A 20,521-nucleotide genomic window follows, 5' to 3' on the forward strand; every position below is an offset into this window, starting at 1 on the left:
CTCAATAGAAGCTTGTATGGGCTGAAACAATCATGTAGACAATGGTACAAGAAGTTTGACCGCTTCATGCTCAAACATGGTTACAAAAGAAGCCATGCAGACCATTGTTTGTATACCAAACGTGATGAGGATGGCAGCCCTATCATTCTTGTGCTCTATGTGGATGATATGTTGATAGCTGCAAAGAAAAGAAGTACTGTTGATGCTCTTAAAGGGCAGCTGAAATCTACATTTTCAATGAAAGACCTTGGGGCGGCTGAACATATACTTGGAGAGAGGGTCAGAAGGCAAAGGGACCAGCGCATATTGTATTTGTCGCAAGAAACGTACATTGAAAAGGTGCTGGAAAGATTTAACATGATTGAAGCAAAGCCTCTTGGCGTGCCATTACAGCCATACGTCAAAATCTCCAAGGATGATTGCCCCAAGTCAAAGGAAGAAGCCAATGACATGCAAAGTGTGCCTTACGCTTCAGCTTGTGGTTCACTTATGTATGCTATGGTTGCTACTAGGCCTGACATAGCTCATGCAGTGGGAGTTGTGAGCCGCTTTATGGCTAATCTAGGCAGGTTGCATTGGGATGCAATGAAGTCCATTATGAGGTACTTGAAAGGGACTAAAAACAAATGCCTCTGCTATGGTAAAGGACCATTGGAGTTGAAGGGATTTTGTGACTCTGACATGGCTTGTGATGTGGATACACGGAAATCCACAAGTGGCTATGTGTTTACTCTTGCAGGAGGTGCTGTTTCATGGTGTTCTAGATTGCAAAAGATCGTTGCATTGTCTGCTACAAAGGCTGAATATATTTCAGCCACTGAGGCTTTCAAAGTAGCCATTTGGTTAGCACGTCTATGCAGTGATTTTGGTTTCCCTAACAAGGCACCTATGCTTGGTTGTGATAGCCAGAGTGCCATATGTCTGGGAAAGAATGCCATGTTTCATGCACGCACAAAGCATATTGATGTGCGGTATCACTTCATTCGAGAAGGGCTTGAGGATGGCCTTATTACATTGGTTAAGGTCCATACATCACAAAATCTTGCAGATGCTCCCCAAAGCACAACATCAGCTCCCCAAAGCACAACATCAACTATGCATGGGAGTCACGTAGCTTAAAGGCGCCATTTATGCCTTTAAGTGGGAGGTTGTTGGGTTAAAGGCCCAAATGACCCCTTTGTGTATATTTTAAAGGTTACTAACCTTTGGCCAAGTTCACATTGAACTTGGCCACTAACTTAAAATTGGTCCTATACTTTTAATAAAGGGAATGAGAGCCCAAACTTACACACTCTCAATAATTCCCCTTACGATATCGTGCAGTCTCTCTCTCTCTCTCCTTCTTCGATTCCTAGCGCCCCATCTCTGGAGAAGAGCGCCTTCTGTCCAAGCCTCAAACCTTGCACATCTTCTCGTGCTCTATCACTTGCACACACTGCTTCGCACTCATCGAGAGAGAGAGAGAGAGAGAGAGAGAGAGAGAGAGAGAGAGAGAGAGAGAGAGAGAGAGAGGCTCTCCATGTGATAACAAGCTGCTCATACAAGTGACCAAGGGTGGTCCAACATAGATTTGGCATGCCCAATGGATAGACCCGAGGTACATTCAATTGCGAGTGCTATTGACGCTGCCAATTGCTCCTGCACATGAGACCACTGACACTGTCTCCGAATGGGCATCCAAACGTAAGGTGCTCCTCTTGACACCAACCAGATTTGGAGAGAGATCTACATGCCTCAAGGCTAGTCATGTATGGCTGCCCTCTAGATGGTTGAATATCACTCCTCTCGTGCACCATCGTGGAGATGCTCTACCTATACCTGAGATCGCACACATGAGGGTGTCTTGAAGAGAAAATGCAGGGCTTGATCTGCTGCCCACACGCACATGCTGCTCACAGCTCATGCCAGACTGCCGCCTGCCAAAACAATAGGGGAAGGGGTGCAAAAAAGCAAATCTGTGCTCCCCCCTTTCCCCCCTTTATTATAGAGGGCCAAACGCAACCTGGACGTCCCAGCCCTCAAGCTCCACGACTTGGGAAAGTCACAATAAATGGGATAAAGGAGCAAAAGAGGGGCAATTGGCCCCTGGGGCTTTGGGAAGGCACTAGACTACAAGGGGGAAATACTTAAAGGCAGAAGGAGTCTACAAGGCCACAGAACCAAGCCAAAACTTTTAGCTAAACATGGTTGGAATGTTCCGACATGAGAAAATTGGCTCACACTGGCTTGGCACAACCACAAAATAGCCCTCACTCCCTAACACCTGTCTCTAGGAGACTGGGACCGATTGGATGAATGCAGAGAGATGCCATAACTCTAACACTGCCAAAGATTGATTCAATGAGATCTATTGTCTCTAGGAGTGAAATAACTCCTCAAATGCATGGATTGCCGTTGTCGAGTCACAACAGGAGACGCATCACCCAATGTGCGATGAAGCAAGGGTGGGAGTGGATTTAAATTGTAGGCAACAATTAATAGTCAGAGGCAAGGACCAATAGTAGTAGTACCCAACAATTTATAATCCGGAGCAAGTACCATATAGTAATAGTACCAAACAAGAGTTCATAGTTTGGGGTAATGACCATATAGTAGTAGAACCAAATAGCTACTTGTAATATACTTGGACACCCCAAGCCAAAGATCTAGTGCAACACACTCGAGAGAAACTAAAAAAACTGAACAAAACTGAGAGAGACGACACGGCACGGCGGAGTTCCGCGCCCAAAAGTATTGGCCCCAAAGATTGGCGCCCCTTCTTGGTGTTTCTTTATTATTATGCTTCAATTAGCCCTAGCAATTCTTATAAAGGTCCTTGGCCAAAAGCAATACATGAAAAGCAGGTTATAAAAGCATTTGAAACTCCAAAAGCTAGTGCCCTCAAGGGCTGTCGGTATGGCATGCCACGCGGCTTGTCAATGCGATTTGCGGTGCGAATCGCGGACGTTCGTACAGCCTGCCATGTCATCAGTTTGTTGCGCAGTTTTGTGTTCTTGCTTTATTTTAAGGTTTTAGGCCTCTCGGCTGGGGGTACCATAAGTTGGAAAGTCTTTTGGGTTAGGTTTTTAAACATAACCCCTTCACGGCCACTCGGAAGAGTTCTATAAGTTGGTGAAACATCTTCTCCTCTTGCTAGTGTTTTGGTTCCTCCCGTCCTTTAGGCCATGCGACGTCATCACTTTGTGACATACCCCCCTCTTGAAAGAATTGTAATCGCCCTCGATTACGCCTCCAAAACAGACAGAGCTAGTTCAATAGACATTGACTCTAAGCACCGATGGACTAGATCTAGCACATATATCTAGCACTTGTACGAAGATGAAAATCATTGCATTCATATCACACAAGGTTAGCAGTTGCCACGTCCCCGTGACAGACTGCACAAGAGGGGAGTTACTCCGCTTCTCTGGCACATGTTACCTCGATGGAATAAGTCACTGATATCTTTTTGAGATTTTAGGGATACTGACGGGCTGACAGTATTCTGCTGGATGATTTTATGTAAAGAAGTACTTAGAAATGGGAATTCCTAAAACGAATCTGCTACATGTGCTCTCCCATGTGTGTATTGTCTGAGTGCATTGAAAGACGAAATGAGTGCAACAGTTCTGTCTTGTTCACCTAAGGGGTGATGTGGATATGATAGTAACAAGATGTATACAACCAAGACATCCGTCACAGATGAGCATGGTCTGGATGTGACTGCTAAATAAGTTACAATGATCATGATTCTCATCTAAGAGCTCGATGGGGATAGTGATGTGAATGTGATATGAATGTTCAGTGATTGTTGTCTTCATACAAATGCTCGATATATGTGGTCTAGCTGGTCGGTACTTAGAGTTAGTGTCTACTGAACTAGTTTTTGTCCTCTGTTTGTTTTGTGGGTGTAATTGAGGACGATTACAATTCTTTCAAGAGGGGGTATGTCACAAAGGGATGATGTGGCATGGCCTAAGGAACGAAAGGAGGGTCAAAACCCTAGCGAAGAGGCAAAAGATGTTTTACCAACTTATAGAACTCTTCTGAGTGGCCCAGAAGGGTTTAAACCTAACCCAAAGGACATTCCAACTTACGATACCCCCGCCCGAGGGGCCTTAAACTTAAAATAAAGAAGGAACCCAAAATTGCGCAGCGAATTGATGGTGGAGCAGGCTATATGGATGTCCACGATTCGCACCGCAAATCACCCTGACAGGCTGATGTGGCATGCCGTATGGACAACCCTTGAGGGCGGTAGCTTTTGGAGTTTCAGATGCTTTTAGGACCTGCTTTTCATGTATTGCTTTTCGCCAAGGGCCTTTATAAGAATTCCCAGGGCCACTTTTCCGGCAGATTTGCTTGGGAGCACTATGGAGAGAGTGGACCCTCGGACATTGTACTAATTGAAGCATAATAATAAAGAGTACCGAGAAGGGGGGCTAGTCTTTGGGGCCAGCACTTCTGGGCGCGGAACTCCGCCGTGTTGTGTTGTCTCTCTCTCAGTTTTGTTCAGTTCTTTTAGTTTCTCTCGCGTGTGTTGCACTATATCTTTGGCTTGGGGTGTCCAAGTATATTACTGTGGTATCGCAACACCGTTCTTGTGAAACCAAGGGATTCCGAAAAGGACGTCACACCCTTCCAAAGGCATGATATCACAAAACCGTTTTTGTGAAACCAAGGGATTCTAAAAAGGATGTCACACCCTTCCAAAGGCATGATGTAAAAGTCATCGTGCCCTAGATACCCTTGACAATGCAACTGAAGTTTGCCTATGACAGGTATAATGGAAACATCCCGTCCTGGCGTCGCTTGGATTGTCTCGGCCGGTGCTCCCATTTTCTCTGGCGTAATCCCAAGTCGAGCCGCCAATTTAGTGAGATGAAGTTGGCCTTCCTCCGTCAAAGAAGACGAGGTCTTCTTGATCTCGTGCTTTGCCCCACGCTTTGCAGAGCTCTGTACTCTCATCCATTTGTGCTAGTGAGTCCCCACAAAATCCGCGACCGGTCTTTGCTTTTCTTTGCTCGCTCCTTCGCTGCACTAGAACTCTCTGGCTTGTCCTCTGCCTGATCACTAGATGCTTTATTGGGGCAAGCACATGCCCTTGTTCCCCACATCTGTAGCATTTGCCCTCATTGTAGTAGTCGATGCGCTGTGCTGACAATCGAGGGTCTGAAAGTTCCTTTTTCTATTGCTTTTCCTGCCTCCTGTTACCGTGTTCGATTCTTGCCAAGTCCAGATTGCCACAAGCCTATCTGTAGGGTAAGTAAGAGTGCCTGCGTGCATTGCAAACCCTTTCTTAGTGTGTCCCATTAACCACTGCATGGACTCGGACTTCTTCTGTAGACAGTAACTGCGTATCTCTGTGGGTAGTCCACATAGAATTGCTCAACTTGTTGCTTGAAGGTGATTTTCTTGAAAGAAGAGGCAGGTAGAAAAGTATCCCAAAATCTCGGACAATAAACATCCAGTGTGTCTTCCTTGGTCATCTTCAGCTCAAGCTGTGATTACATCTTGTTCGTAATACGTATTCGTGCGTGAGCCATGAAGAAGTCAAAACCCGTTTGAAATGTAGCCACTTCGTTGGTGCTTCCGTGCTTAGCAGTAGGGTAGACCACCAAGTTTGGGCATTCCCTTTGAGATAGGACGCCACTCTTTCGTACCTTGGAGTGCTCTGAGTACCCTCTTGAATAAGCGATGTCAAATTGTTGGATAAAAGCGAGGGCTCTATGGGTATCTTTAAGCCGGAAATCGTATACTTTAAAGGCTGCCCACCCTCCTTGAAATCCTTGGCCTTCTTCCCCTTGTCCTCGAGGTAGTCATACTGGTTGGCTCGATATAGGTACTTTCTCTTCGTTGCGGACATCAGCTCATCGGAATCCGAGCTCTCAGAAGACAAGGAGTCCACATCCGAACTGTCAAAGCGCTTCCAAGATCTTTTGTGGGATCTGCTCTTCCTTGCCTTCTTCTTGCCGCTGTTATGTCTCTGAGTCTTTCTTTGCTTCCTGCCCTTTCTGTCCTCATGACGAAGAACACTCCGAACTGTCAGAAGAGGATGATGATAAACCAGAAACATTCACAAATCAAACTTGTTTCTTCGGTTTGTTGGCGGCCTCAAAGGTAGATTTGCGACCAAGGTAGTTGGGATGCTCGATTCTTCTTCCTTGACTGCCTCTTGGTCTTCGTGAGGCTATTGACTCCTCTCTCTAGAACCTCGTCAAATTCATCCTCTTAAGTATACCCTTTGCCTTGGTACGGCCGGTGTATATCTCTTCTTTAAAGCCAAAGATCTAGTGCAACACACGTGAGAGAAATTGAAAGAATTGAACAAAACTGAGAGAGAGGACATGGCACGGCGGAGTTCCACGCCCAAAAGTACTGGCTGCAAAGGTTGGCGCCCGTCTTGGTATTTCTTTATTATTACGCTTCAATTAGTACAATGTTCGAGGGTCCACTCTCTCCACAGCGCTCCCAAGCATATCTGCTGGAAGTGCCCTGGCAATTCTTATAAAGGCCCTTGACCAAAAGCAATACACGAAAAGCAGGTTCTAAAAGCGTCTGAAACTCCAAAAGCTAGCGCCCTCAAGGGTTGTCTGTATGGCATGCCACGTCAGCCTGTCAACGCGATTTGCGGCGCGAATCGCGGATGTCTGTACAAGCTGCCATGTCATCATTTCGCTTCACAATTTTGGGGTTCTGCTTTATTTGAAGGTTTTAGGCCCCTCGGCGGGTTTACCATAAGTTGGAAAGTCTTTTGGGTTAGGTTAACCCCTTCCGGGCCACTCATAAGAGTTCTATAAGTTGGTAAAACATCTTCTGCCTCTTTGCTAGGGTTTTGGCCCCTCCTTTCATCCTTTAGGCCATGCCACATCATCACTTTGTGACATTACTAGTCCGGGGCAAGGACCATATAGTAGTAGTATGTTAGGGAATAAAGGCCTAAGTGCCTTGTACTTATTAACTTATAAGTTAAAAGACTTATAAGTGAGGGGGCCCAAGTGTGAATGGCCCCCTAGTCACTTACTCATATACTCAAAGGTCAAGCCCAAATAAAAATATAGTGACTTCTCCCAGATTTCGACGAGCGTTCTCTCTCTCTCTCACGTTCTTCTCTGCGTGAGCTTCTTCTGCGCCCCACTCCTCTTCTCCTTCACTCTCATTGCATAGAGTAGCAAGTGGGCTCTCTCTCCTGCTCCCCCACACATGGTATCAGAGCTTTAGGGTTTCCAAGAGAGCCATTTTCGCAACACAGATCAGAATTCTGTTCTTGCTCGCTACGGGAAGGATATTCAACCGTTTTCGATCAACTCTGTCGCGAAGGGATCCTCTCACCGTGTAGAATCGACCTCCGGTGACAGTTTCCCCAAAATTAGGGTTTCAAAAACTGGCGAACAGCAGCCTATTTCTGCTGAAATTGACCAATTGCGGGGTCAATTTGATGCAATTTCATGAGGGCAAGTCTCACAGGTCAATCTTACAGGTGTTTCCACCAACGAGGTTCTGAAAATTCAGCAAAACAGGTGTTTATAGGTCTGATTTTTGCCCTAAAACAGGGAATTTCAGCAAGCAAATGATGTATACACCTTGTGGAAACCTTTGGTAAGGGTTTGGCAGTGAATGTACGCTGTTTTGGGGTGATTTCGCGTGAAATTTGCTCGCTGTTTTTTTGTAACAGCAATCTGTTTTTTGCCCGATTGTGCACATTTGGGCGTGTTTAGGTCGGCAAAACAGGGTTTCAGTGTTTGCAATCACTCAGAATGGCTTCTAGCAGTGAAAGTGGCAATTTGTTGCACATTCGCAAGCTTGAAGGGGCCCATAACTTTGCTATATGGAAGAAGCAATGTTATAATGTGATGTTGCAGAAGAAACAAGCGAAACCTATTAAGTTACAGGGTGTGAAACCGGTTGATATGGAGGTTGAAGAATGGGAAGAAGTGGACGAGTTGGCTCGCTCCACGATCATGCTTTCGGTGTCTGACAATTTACTCTTCAATGTAGAGAATGAGCAGACAGCATGGGGCATGTGGAAGCATTTAGACGAGTTGTATGCACAGCAGAGTGCTGCCAGTAAAGTGTATTGGCTTAAGAAGCTTATGGATCTCCGCATGAAGGAGGGCACGCACATGTCAGTGCACCTCAATGAATTCAATTCTATTTTCAGCCAACTGACAGAGCTGAAATTCACAATTGATGAGGAGTTCAAAGCTACTTTTCTGCTATGCACATTGCCCGAGAGTTGGGATGTATTCTGGACAGCTCTTAGTAACTCAAGTGCATCACTTAAGTATGTAGATGTAGAGAGTTCTCTCTTGATGGAAGAGATGAACAGGAAGAACACCACAGGTGGGTCTTCTAATGCATTGCACTTGAGAGGCAGGTCTCAACAGAGGGAGAAATCTGACAGTAAGGACAGGGCACGTAGCAAATCTCGTAGGAAAGATGTTGTGTGTCATCATTGTGGAAAGAAAGGGCATTATAAACGGGAATGCTATGAGTGGAAGAAAGAGAAGAACAAGGGTGCTGAAACTGATGCAAAGGACAAGGGACATGCAAAGAAGAGCACTGTGTTGATTGAGGAAATCAATGTTGCTAGTAGTTGTGACAGTGACAGCAGCAATGATGTACTCAATGCCTCTTCTGTGGATGCACATACCCTTGCTATGGGTTCTGATGTGGACATGCATACTTGGATTCTCGATTCAGGTGCCTCCTTTCATGTAACACCTCATAGGGATTGGTTTACACAGTACTCAGGTGAGGTGCAGGGCACTGTTTATTTGGGAGACAACTATGCATGTGACATTGCAGGTATTGGCAGTGTCCAGTTTTCCTTTGATGATGGTATGACTTTTGTTTTGCACAAAGTGCGCCATGTGCCACAACTCAAGGAGTTTGATTAGTACAGGGCAGCTAGATGATGCAGGCTATCACACCACTTTTGGTGATAGCAAGTGGAAAATTTGTAAAGGGGCCCGGATTGTAGCCAAGGGTTGTAAATCGGACACTTTGTATCCTTTGCATGTATCTAGTGTGCGTGACCATGTTGTCGCCGTAACCGAGCAGCCAAGTGTTTCTTTGTGGCATGGCCGGTTGGGACACATGAGTAAAAGAGGAATGGAAACTCTGTCTCGTTGTGGTTATTTGCCGTGTTTGAGGTATGCTGATTTTTCTCATTGTGAGCATTGTATTTATGGTAAGCACAGTCAAACACCGCACAAAAGGTCACTTTCTTCGAGGTCTGATAGGTTAGACTTAGTGCATTCCGATGTATGTGAAATGCCACAGTTGTCCTTAGGGGGAAAGAAATATTTTGTCTCGTTTATCGATGATGCTACACGTAAGGTGTGGGTGTATCCAATACGTGCTAAAAGCGATGTTTTGGATACTTTCAAGAAGTTTCTTGCGTTTGTTGAGAATCAAACTGACAAGAAGCTTAGGTCTTTGCGCTCAGACAATGGGGGGGAGTATGTATCAAAAGCATTTATTGACTTTTGTGCTACTAAAGGTATTAAAAGAGAGCTCACGGCTTCTTTTAATCCCTCTCAGAATGGAGTTGCAGAGAGGTTGAACCGGACTATCCAAGAGAAAGTTCGGAGTATGCTGTCAAATGCTGCATTACCTCATGGTTTTTGGGCAGAAGCTGTGCAAACAGCTATTCACTTGATTAATCGCTCACCTAGCAAGGCTTTGGGTGGAAAGGTGCCTGAGGAGGTGTGGTCTGGCAAGCCACCCTCATATGCACATTTAAGAGTGTTTGGTTGTGAGGCCTATGTTCACATCCGGAGTGAACTGCGCACCAAACTAGAACCAAAGTCTCATAAATGCATTTTCCTAGGATATGGTGAGGATGGTGAAATGGGATATAGATTATGGGATCCCGCATTACGGAAAATCATACGCAGCAATGATGTCATCTTCAATGAGAATTGCATGCACAAACAGCCCACAAAGGTCGAGGAAGTGCGCCGAGTTGTTTTTCGTGAAGATGTTACATATAGACAGCCAAGAAGGCCCAATGTTCAGCAGCCTTTACATGCTGAAAATGGTGCTGAAAATCAGCCATTAGCTGCTGAAAATCAGCCCCAACAAGTTGCCATTGATGCACCACAGGTAGGGGAACAGATTGATGCTCCTAGACCGCCCGTTGTTGCGATGCAACCGGCTGAACAGCCTGCTGTTTTTGATGGTTTACAGGCTGAAAATCCACCTGTTATGGATCATTGGGTGCGTAGGTCTACTCGGGTGACAAGGCTCCCCGATAGATATGAACCGTCTTTGGACTATGTCATGCTTACTGATTGTGGTGAGCCGTCTTGCTATAAAGAGGCTATGCAACGGGAAGACAGTAAGAAATGGTTCAAAGCAATGGTTTCGGAAATGCAGTCTTTGGAGAAAAACATACATGGGACTTGGTTGATTTGCCTAAAGGGCATAAGGCTCTGCCATGTAAATGGGTTTACAAGACCAAGGTCACATCTGATGCTTCTTCTAAGTACAAGGCACGTTTGGTTGCTAAAGGGTACAAGCAAAAGCATGGTGTTGATTTTGATGAGATTTTTTCTCCTGTCTTAAAGCTTGCCACATTATGTCTTGTTTTATGCATGGTTGCTTCTGAAGATATGGAGTTAAAGCAAATGGATGTCAAAACAGCGTTTTTGCATGGCGATTTGCTTGAGATGATCTATATGATGCAGCCAGAAGGTTTTGTGTCAAAGGGGCAAGAGAAGAAAGTATGTAGACTCTTGAAGAGCTTGTATGGTTTGAAACAGTCTCCCTGTGCATGGTATCACAAGTTTGATACATTCATGAGGTCTCAAGGATACAAAAGAAGTAATTCTGATCACTGTTTGTATATCAAAACGGCAAGTGATGGATCTCTTCTATTGCTGATTTTGTATGTTGATGACATGCTTATTGCGGGTAAAAATGTCACGGAGTTGGATACATTACAGCAAAGCTTAAAGAATCGCTTTGACATGAAGGATCTTGGTGATGCTAATCATATTTTGGGCATGCGTATCTCTCGAGATAGACCTAACAGGCGTCTGTATCTATCTCAACGAGATTATGTTAATAAGGTGCTACATCGTTTTCATATGGATGGGGGAAAGGCACTTGGTACTCCGCTGCCTCCATATGTAAAACTGACTGCACATGACTGCCCAAACACAGATGATATGCGGGCTGAAATGGCCAAGATTCCTTATGCATCAGCCGTTGGCAGTTTGATGTATGCTATGGTTGCTACACGTCCGGACATTGCATTTGCGGTGGGAGTGGTAAGCAGGTACATGAGCAATCCTGGCAAAAAGCATTGGGAAGCAGTGAAGTGTATCTTGAGATACTTGAAAGGCACTAAAGACTTGTGCATTTGTTTTGGGAAGAGTGAGACATCTGTGCACGGCTTTACAGATGCAGATTTTGCTGGACATCCAGATTGCAGGAAGTCTACCTCTGGATATGTGTTTACATTCACAGGAGGTGCAGTTTCTTGGATTTCTAGACTGCAAAAATGTGTTGCTTTGTCTACCACTGAGGCTGAGTATGTGGCTGCCACTGAGGCATGCAAAGAAGCTTTGTGGCTCATGCGTTTGGTAGAAGAGCTTGGCATTAAGTCATCGGTTCCTGTGCTACACTGTGATAGTCAGAGTGCTATTATGCTTGCAAGGAATCCTGTTTTTCATGCCAAGACAAAGCACATAGAGGTGAAGTATCATTTTATCAGGAGTGTGCTTGATGACAAGAGCATTACACTTGTCAAGGTGCACACAGATGACAATCCTGCAGATCTTTTGACCAAGAGTCTTCCAGCAGAGCGGTTTGCATATTGCCGACAGATGATGGGTGTTGGATGAGTAAGTGCATGATCAGCTGATGTATCATAGTTAGTTGATCTCCCAAGGTACATTGCCTTTAGGTGGGAGGTTGTTAGGGAATAAAGGCCTAAGTGCCTTGTACTTATTAACTTATAAGTTAAAAGACTTATAAGTGAGGGGGCCCAAGTGTGAATGGCCCCCTAGTCACTTACTCATATACTCAAAGGTCAAGCCCAAATAAAAATATAGTGACTTCTCCCAGATTTTGACGAGCGTTCTCTCTCTCTCTCACGTTCTTCTCTGCGTGAGCTTCTTCTGCGCCACTCTCCTCTTCTCCTTCACTCTCATTGCATAGAGTAGCAAGTGGGCTCTCTCTCCTGCTCCCCCACATAGTATTGAACAAAGTTAGTAGTTCGGGCAAGGATCATGTAGTAGTAGTATTAAACAACAGCTAATAGTCCGGGGCAATGACCCTACTGGTAGTACCAAACAACTCCTTAGTACCAAAAGAATGCTGATGCTACAATCAGGGGACCCTCGTCCATTGTTCTCACTCTCTTCTCTTGCTCTTGCGTACTCTCTCCCTCTTTGTTGCTGCCAATCTTCTTGTGCCACTTTGACATGGGACGAGAGCTCAAAGCTTTTGGTTGATCCTATTGATCATAGGCGAGCAAAGAAGGTAATTCTTCTTGCATCGGGCTTTTTAAGCCGAGGAGGAGAGAGGAGATCCACGCAAGCGAGGAGAACAAAAGGGAGAAACCAACAAAGCATAAAAAAAATGAAAAATTGAAATGAACTCATAAAACAAAAACTGCAGACAATACAAAAGAGACTAATACACAAAAGAGAGAGGGAAAACAGAGAAAAGGGCCCTGCTGGGAGGGGGCAAGGCCAGGGTGACAACCCTTTCTCTGAGAAGGCCGCAGACTGGTGGCATCACTTACGAGCTTTAGTCGTGGGGACAGCACTGGCAGGTTGCGGACAGCAGCGGGGAGGCTGTCTGCTAGGTCTCTCTCTCTCTCTCTCTCTCTCTCTCTCTCTCTCTCTCTCTCTCTCTCTCTCTCTCCGTGGCCTGTGCAAGTGCATGGGGGGACTGCTGGTCTCTTCATTAGCAGATCACCCTATTGTGTGCTGTTCTTGTGTGCATGTTGAAATTTGGGTCCACTTTCCAGATCGAATGTTTTTTTTTTTTTTTTTGGGGGGGGGGGGGGGGGGGTTTGTATATGGATTTGGATTGTCTTAATATTGAAAGTAAATCACGCATATTCTTACAGGAGGCACCGTGTGGTGACTTTTTGACTCATCTCTGCTGTCATCAATGTGCATTATGCCAAGAATACAGAGAGATCTATGAGAAGCTAAACGCAAATCCTGGATATTCGCTTGTGCCACCATCAAATCAGACCATGGAAGGACATCCACTACCAGCAGCCAATGGTGCCATGCCCGCTAAGTGAGCCGTTGTTCTTGATGGTGCAAAAAGTAGTCAAAGATGTCCGCGTCTTATGATGGAAACAAGAAGATTTGGAATGTTGAAGGATGCAGCAGCATGTCTTGCTATTCTGTTTGTCTTCCTTTGTTGGTTCAATTCACAGTAAATTTTAGTTTCTTTTTTGGTTGATTGTGTACCCTCTGATTATTACTTGCAACCAGGAGTTGTAGAGAAAAGGGCCATATGTGTGTAGAACGTGTGTATAAATGAAAGGATTCTATTGCCATTGTACTTGCAATGGGGAGGAGGGCTGCTCCTCTTGTTGCCAGCAGATGCAATAACACCATTTTCGTGTGCATTAAAGACACAAGAAGACAAGGAGGTGATTCAAGATTATTAAGTATAATTCCATGGCATTTCAGTAATTTGTTTTTCTACAGCTTGCATTCCTTTAATGGGTTTTTCCTGGATGCATTTAGGTGCATACATAATTATATGGGTGCTAAAGTGCGGAATGCATATTCTTGTTCATTTTGCATCCAATATATGTTTTTGAGGTTTTATTGTGTCAAGTATAAGGAAAATGTATCTCCTAATTGGTTTAAATAAAATAATTTCAAGTGGAAATTCTCAAAGAAGAAGAAAACCCGATTGAAAGGTGAAGCAAGAAACATATGCACATTTGCATGTACGTTGGGCATCTCTTGTATATAAGAACAAAAGGTCTTTCGACTTTTCATTGTCAAGAAGGATTTCCAGTTCCTACTCTTACCCTTCACTTTTGCAAAGGATTTCTATTTTGTTGAAATTGTGGGGACCTAATAAGTATGATGTATAACAATTATTCATGATGCAGTATGCCATGTATTGTCATTTAAAGCTCAAAGATGAGCGGTGAATTAGTGAAATGTTGGGGGTCAATAAGCCTCAAATCCATTAGAAAGAGCATCATTGCACATGGAATCACACTTGGGAAGTACATGTGTGGTGATCACGGGAGTGTGAATCTGAATGGGTTATCCATTTCGAATGGTAGTCAAGCATGATTTAACCCAAGGACATGATGGTTTTATGAAGGAATGTGTCATCTCCTTCGACCTTGAGGTTTTCCATAGTGCTCCTCTAGTCATCTGTGAAGCAATTTGAATCAGGCCACCTTCTTATGTCATCGAGACAAATTCCAAGAGTCAGAATGTCATATACACATACATACACATGCACGCACAGACACACGAATGCATGTAGGTATGTATCTCATTGTATGTGTATATGCACATTTGTGTGTTTGCCTACGCACACACATACACACACATAATTACACATGCATACATGTAGGCATATCTATTTACAGATCAGATAGAAAATGTCTTGACTAACAACTTTATCTAGTATGGATAGAACCCTTTCAACCCTCACCGTGCAAGCAAAGCACCTACCTCCTTAAATCCTACTCTTACAACTGTCACCCAAAAAATCTGCCTCAATCTATAGGGCATTTTCAAAAGTTACATTACCTTACATTACAATCTCTCAAAGTTCATGATTCTAGCCCTTCACTCGCTTTTAAGAGACCATTCCATTTCATAAAGCCCGCAGATAAGAACTTGGGGCTAACTGTTCTCTCTACCGATTGGTACGAGGATGAAGCTCTTAGACAACAAAATGATCATATATAGATAGCATGTAGAGAGCACCTTCATTCTCACACCTCTCTCCAACCGATCAGACCTTGTCCCATTTACTTAAATTCTCCCTAGCCTCTTGGACAATTTGCTGCTATAAAAGCTATACCTTTGGGAATGCCTATCGTCCCTCATTAAAGAGCTTCAAACTAGACCTGAACGTGAAGGCCACTTGCCACCCTCAACCTTTCTCTTTTGAAGATAAGGTGCGGAGAGAGGCTAAGGGCAGTTTATAGATGGCTCTCTTTTTGCCATCTAGAAATCTAATCTCCTACAACGCCCTGGTTGGCATATTATGAAAAATCACTTAGTTTATGGATATGTTCATATGATTCTCTTGCTTGCGTGCTTGATACATATGTAAGACCATTGCAAAACCACATCAAAATTATCCATGATATCTCTATATTTAAAGCCACTATCATTGGCATTCATTTCTTTAAGGGGAATTTTTTTTTAGCCTAAGGAGTATTTGATTCAAAATACCACCAAAAACCTCCCAATGTGTACCAACACTTTCTTGGAACTTGTGGTACCCAACTTATCGGAGTATTTACTCGCAATTGCCAATGTGCTATGACTGTCAATGTAGATGATGTTGGCAGTATCTTGTCCAACACCCAAATTAGCCATAAGGCGTCTGAGCCATACACACTCAACCGTAGCTGATGTGAAAACTGCCATGTACTCAACTTCACAAGTGGCCTTAGTAGGTTGCTTCTTGCTCAACCATGATATGCATGTACTGTCAAGCATGAAACAAAAACCACTCATGGAACACGTGTCACAACAATCAGCCCAATCTAAGTTCGAAAAACCATTTAAATCTGGCGGCAATGATCCCCCCTTGGGATAAAACAAGCCAAGATGTAAAGTGCTACTCAAGTAGCGAAAAATCCTCTTGACAACCTACCAATGCTTAGACCCTGGGCTATGCATAAATCTGTTGACCTGCGACATTGCAAACTGAATATCGTGCTTTGTATTGTATACATAAATAAGGCATCCAACAAAAGTCAGATAAAGAGTGACATCGAAAAGCATCGTGAAGGCTCAATTTCAAACCTGTTTCCATGGGAGTAGCAATAGGTTTACAGTCCTCAAGTTCAAACTTCCATATTAATGTCTCTATGTAGCTTGTTTGACACAAGGCAACAACACCATCACATTGCTTAAACTGTATGCCCAAATAATGATGGAAAAGCCCCAAGCTTTCAATGTGTGTCTCATTCGGACTAGTAATGAGCAAATCATCTACATATAGAACAACGTTGAGAAACATCACCCTCTTGCTTTACATACAAAGTGTTTTCTGTTGGACTGTTACAAAAGCCTCGTTTAACCAAATGAGTGTCAATTTTCTCATACCAAGCACAAGGAGAGTGCTTCAACCCATACAAATCTTTCTTACATTTGCACACTTTAAATTCTTGTCCTTTTATGAAAAAACCGCAAAAGTGCATTACATAATTTTCCTCAAATATATCACCATTCAAGAAAGTAGTAACAATGTCTGATTGATGTACATACCATCCAAAATGAGCTGCCAATGCACATAGAAAACGAACATTAGTCATAGGACAAGTGGGAGCAAAAGTCTCTTCATAATCTATGCCTTTATGTTGTACATAACCTTTTGCAACAAGTCGAGCCTTAAAGCGATCAATCTCACCATCCGGCTTACGTTTCACCTTGTAAATGCACTTCGTAGCAATGGTCTTTTTTCCAGGAGGCAAATCACATAAAGTCCATGTGTCATTTTTTATAAGTGCACCATATTTTGATTGCATGGCATCCATCCAACGTTCTGAATTCTGTGCTTCATCAAAAGACGGAGGTTCCTCCACATCACATAAACTAGAAACAACCAAAGCATAACAATCTGTCGCATAAGATGCATGCTGAGAACTTGAACGAGTACGACTACACATCCAATTTATTGTCACACAAAGTATGCACCAGTCATTTTGGCATACATCTAGCCTTCTCATTCTCATCCCAATCCACCTCAACTACATCATGTACATTTGCATTAGTAATAGGCTGATCCATAACATTTTAAAAAAACCCCATAGGCTGTACATTTGCCTTGTTGGAATTTACATTCAAGTTTCCATCATTAAAAAGAGGCAACAAAGTGTCATAAATGTCCAATGAGATTACATCGTTGTCTCTGGTACATGATAATAAAGGGTGAACAGAGTCTTCGACAAGCACATCTCATGAAATCAAGATATGTTTTGTTTGTGGATGGTATAACTTGTATGTTTTCACTACTATAACCAACAAAAATGCATTTAATAGCTTTATCATCCAATTTTTTGTGTTGTGTTTGTGGCACCAAAGCCTAAGCTGAACAACCAAAAAACGCGCATGTAATCAATAGGTGGCTTCTTATCATGCCATGCTTCATAAGGAGTCAAAGATTTTGTAGGACACCTGTTAAGTACATAAGTAGCACACATGATAGCCTCAAGCCAAAACGAACATGGCAAAGCTTGACTCTTGACCATACATCGTGCTGTCTTTGTAAAAGTGACCTGTTTTTTCTTTCAACAACACCATTGTGCTGAGGTGTTTATGGCAATGTACATTGGTGTTTTATCCCACAACTAGCCAGAAATACATTAAGCTCATGAGACATATAATCTCCCCCTTGATCTGAACGGAGAGTGCCCATAGTACATTGAGAGACATTTTCAACCATAGCCAGAAATTGCTTGAAGCGCATGAACACTTTGGACTTAGCTTTAAGCGGATACACCCATGCATGCTTAGAGTAATCATCAGCGAAAGTCACGAAGTATAGGTAATTTCCTAAGGACGGAGTTTGCATAGGCCCACAAACATTGCACAAGTTGCAATTTGTAGGTAGCCCTTACGGAACCATCCTTTGGAAACTTTGAACGTTGCATCTTACCCAAAATATAGCCTTCACAAACATGCTTCAAAGGTACTTCAAGAGGCGGCAAAGAAGAAACCATATCAATTTTTTGCAAACGCAGCAAATTGGTAATTCATATGCACAAAATGTGCATGCCAAAGTTTTGCATCTAAAATAACCTTTAAATTTACAACTGCATTTGCAAAATTTTGACCACACTTGTCATACTTTGTGAGCTTATACAAACCACGACACAAAATGCCAAATGCAACAATTACATCGCCTGTACATCTCTCATCTTCCATTCATTATAGCCAACACAATCTTTACAACTCCCTTGACCGGATAAGAGACATTGTTGGCACAAGCGGCTACATGAGGGATATACTCGAGAGAGGTAAACAGGTCACGATGTGAGGTAATGTGCTTTGTAGCACCACTATCAAAGTACCACATATGTGAGTTTGTAGCAACTGACATACATGCATCATGGAGAGAAGGATCATAAGTGCACTCTGTAATAAATTCCCGCTCTGCATCTACATCAACATCACAATCTCCTTTCATAGAAGATTCTACAATAGGTGCACTTGTAGTGGAACGAATCTCTTTCTTCTTGGGCTCTTTTGCCTTTTATTTAGGACACTGTTTTCTCAAGTGATCATTAGCCTTGCAATAATGGGAACACATATTCTTTTTTCCTTTTTCACCAGAATTTCCAGACGAAATGCTGCCATCAAAAGCATTGGGAATAGGTGATTTTTTAGTCGTTGAAAAACCACCTACATTACTTTACCACCTTCTCTTTAAGCAACAACAAAAGCCTGTTCAACTATACACTGTTTAACCTTGTTCTTTCTTGAAAGTGACTCTTGCATTTAAAATGCCCTGTCATCGCTCTCTCCTCCTATTCTCATGCTAGGGTACCTTTTTGTAAAGTAGCCCACCACACATCATTTTATCTCTATAACATCTCCTTCTAGATTTACAACCTCTTCCTCCAAAGCTACATCATCTCCTTCTAGAGCCGTAACCTCTTTCTCCATAGCTACAACATCTCCTTTTAGATTTGCAACCTCTTTCTCCATAGCTTTAAAATCTTCTTCCAGATATGCAACCTTTTTCTCCATAGCTCCAACATCTCCTTCCAGATCTGCAACCTCTTTCTCCATAGCTCCAACATCCCCTTTTAGATTTGCAACCACTTTCTCCATAGCTGCAGATATGCAACATCCCCTTTTAGATTTTGAACCACTTTCTCCATAGCTCCAACATCCCCTTTTAGATTTGCAACCACTTTCTCCTTCCAGATATGCAACATCTTTCTCCATATATCCAACATCTCCTTCCTTGATCACGGTTTCCTAGCTCACTTTCACTCTCTTCCCAAGCTTGCATCTTGCTTTTGAGTTCTGTCACCTCTTTCTTGATGTGTAATATCAACTTTCCTACTGAAGTATCTCTTTCTAGAGTCGCTAGCAATATCTCTTTCCTTACTTCATCTGTGTGTGTGTGTGTGTGTGTGTGTGTGTGTGTGTGTGTGTGTGTGTGTGTGTGAGAGAGAGAGAGAGAGAGAGAGAGAGAGAGAGAGAGAGAGAGAGAGAGAGAGAGAGAGAGAGAGAGAGAGAGAGAGAACTATACACTATGCAAGTAATTACTAGTAGGACTGTGCTTGGTCATAGCTAGCAAAGGATTACGATGGAGTAAATATCTATTGTACGTGGTGCCAGCGCAAGAGTCTGCTATCGCATAGCAAAGCATTACAAAGGAGTAAAGATCTATTGTAAAAGGTGCCGATGCAGTGGAATTCAAGGGGTGTAAGACTTATCAAGGGTCACATATTTTCAATGTTGGCAAAGGATCCTTAGGTAAGTGCCAATTTTTGCAAAGCATGTGGGTTAGTGTATTTTTCCATGAATGACTTATTGGAGCTTTATTTTTAATTTAGAAGGATTCTTTATTAATCATCTCTTCTTTTAGCTCACATTGTATTTATATTTTGATATTGAACATCTTTGTGTTCATGGTTGATTTGTAGAAGGTGTATTGCAAATTTAATGACATGGAATTTCATTTCTGCAATATTTGAATACTCGAGCCCTGGGGATATATAATCAATCACTTAGTGGCTCAATTGCATAATAAGAACCAACTAAGCCAAGATGGACATTTAAGTGTGGAACCAAACCTCAACAACCAAGAATCAATTGAAGGTGTCTGTTGAAGTTACAACACAAAAAGATGCCACAAATGAAAGGCAAGACGAAGAGGCCAAAAACGTGGATCAATAGAATAAAAAGGAAGGACCCCTTATGTTAAGTATGGAGCCTGATTTACCCATGTAATTTTTTGTGGTAAAAGCACACATTTGTAAGGCCCCCATTTTGAGGAGAAGCCATCGTGCGTGAAGGAAAATCACTTGCCGGAAATCAAAATTTTCACAGCCAAAAATCAGGGGCAACTTTAGGGGCCTTCCGCCCCGGAGACTTTTGCCCCCCCTCGCCGGAATATTCCTTTTCGCCGGAATATTATGGCCGGACGGCAGCCGAAAAGTGGTCGGAAAACAACTGTCGGTTGGCCGGTGGTCGGAAGTCAATGGCCGGTGGCCGAATTCAAAAGTGGATTTGTCTACACAAGGGCGGCCACACATGGGCGGATTGGAGGGTCCGATTTGGACTTATTCACACAAGGGCGGCTACACATGGCTGCCTCTCATAAGAGAGGACAT

At 43.2% G+C, this 20,521-nt stretch overlaps 2 protein-coding genes across 2 annotated transcripts in view; one reads left to right on the forward strand and one right to left on the reverse strand.

The window, feature by feature from the left end:
- The window catches only part of LOC147443301 (protein PLANT CADMIUM RESISTANCE 10-like), a 42,257-nt gene extending 28,871 nt beyond the window's left edge, over positions 1–13,386 (forward strand). Inside the window, exon 3 of the mRNA XM_086529197.1 lies at positions 13,070–13,386. Coding sequence (XP_086385323.1) covers positions 13,070–13,252 — 183 coding nt within the window. The 3' untranslated portion in view covers positions 13,253–13,386. The remainder of the gene's footprint in view (positions 1–13,069) is intronic.
- Positions 13,387–18,746: 5,360 nt separating this feature from the next.
- LOC147443302 (uncharacterized) lies at positions 18,747–19,124 on the reverse strand. Its single transcript, XM_086529834.1, has 2 exons — positions 19,091–19,124; positions 18,747–18,997 (listed from the first exon to the last, which is right to left on the reverse strand). Exons 1-2 carry the CDS (start codon positions 19,122–19,124, stop codon positions 18,747–18,749), a joined length of 285 nt encoding a protein of 94 aa, XP_086385960.1.
- Positions 19,125–20,521: the final 1,397 nt, after the last annotated feature.

Source organism: Adiantum capillus-veneris, chromosome 14, assembly GCF_014529385.1.
Source record: "Adiantum capillus-veneris isolate H3 chromosome 14, ASM1452938v2, whole genome shotgun sequence".
In the NCBI taxonomy this organism is placed as follows: domain Eukaryota; kingdom Viridiplantae; phylum Streptophyta; class Polypodiopsida; order Polypodiales; family Pteridaceae; genus Adiantum; species Adiantum capillus-veneris.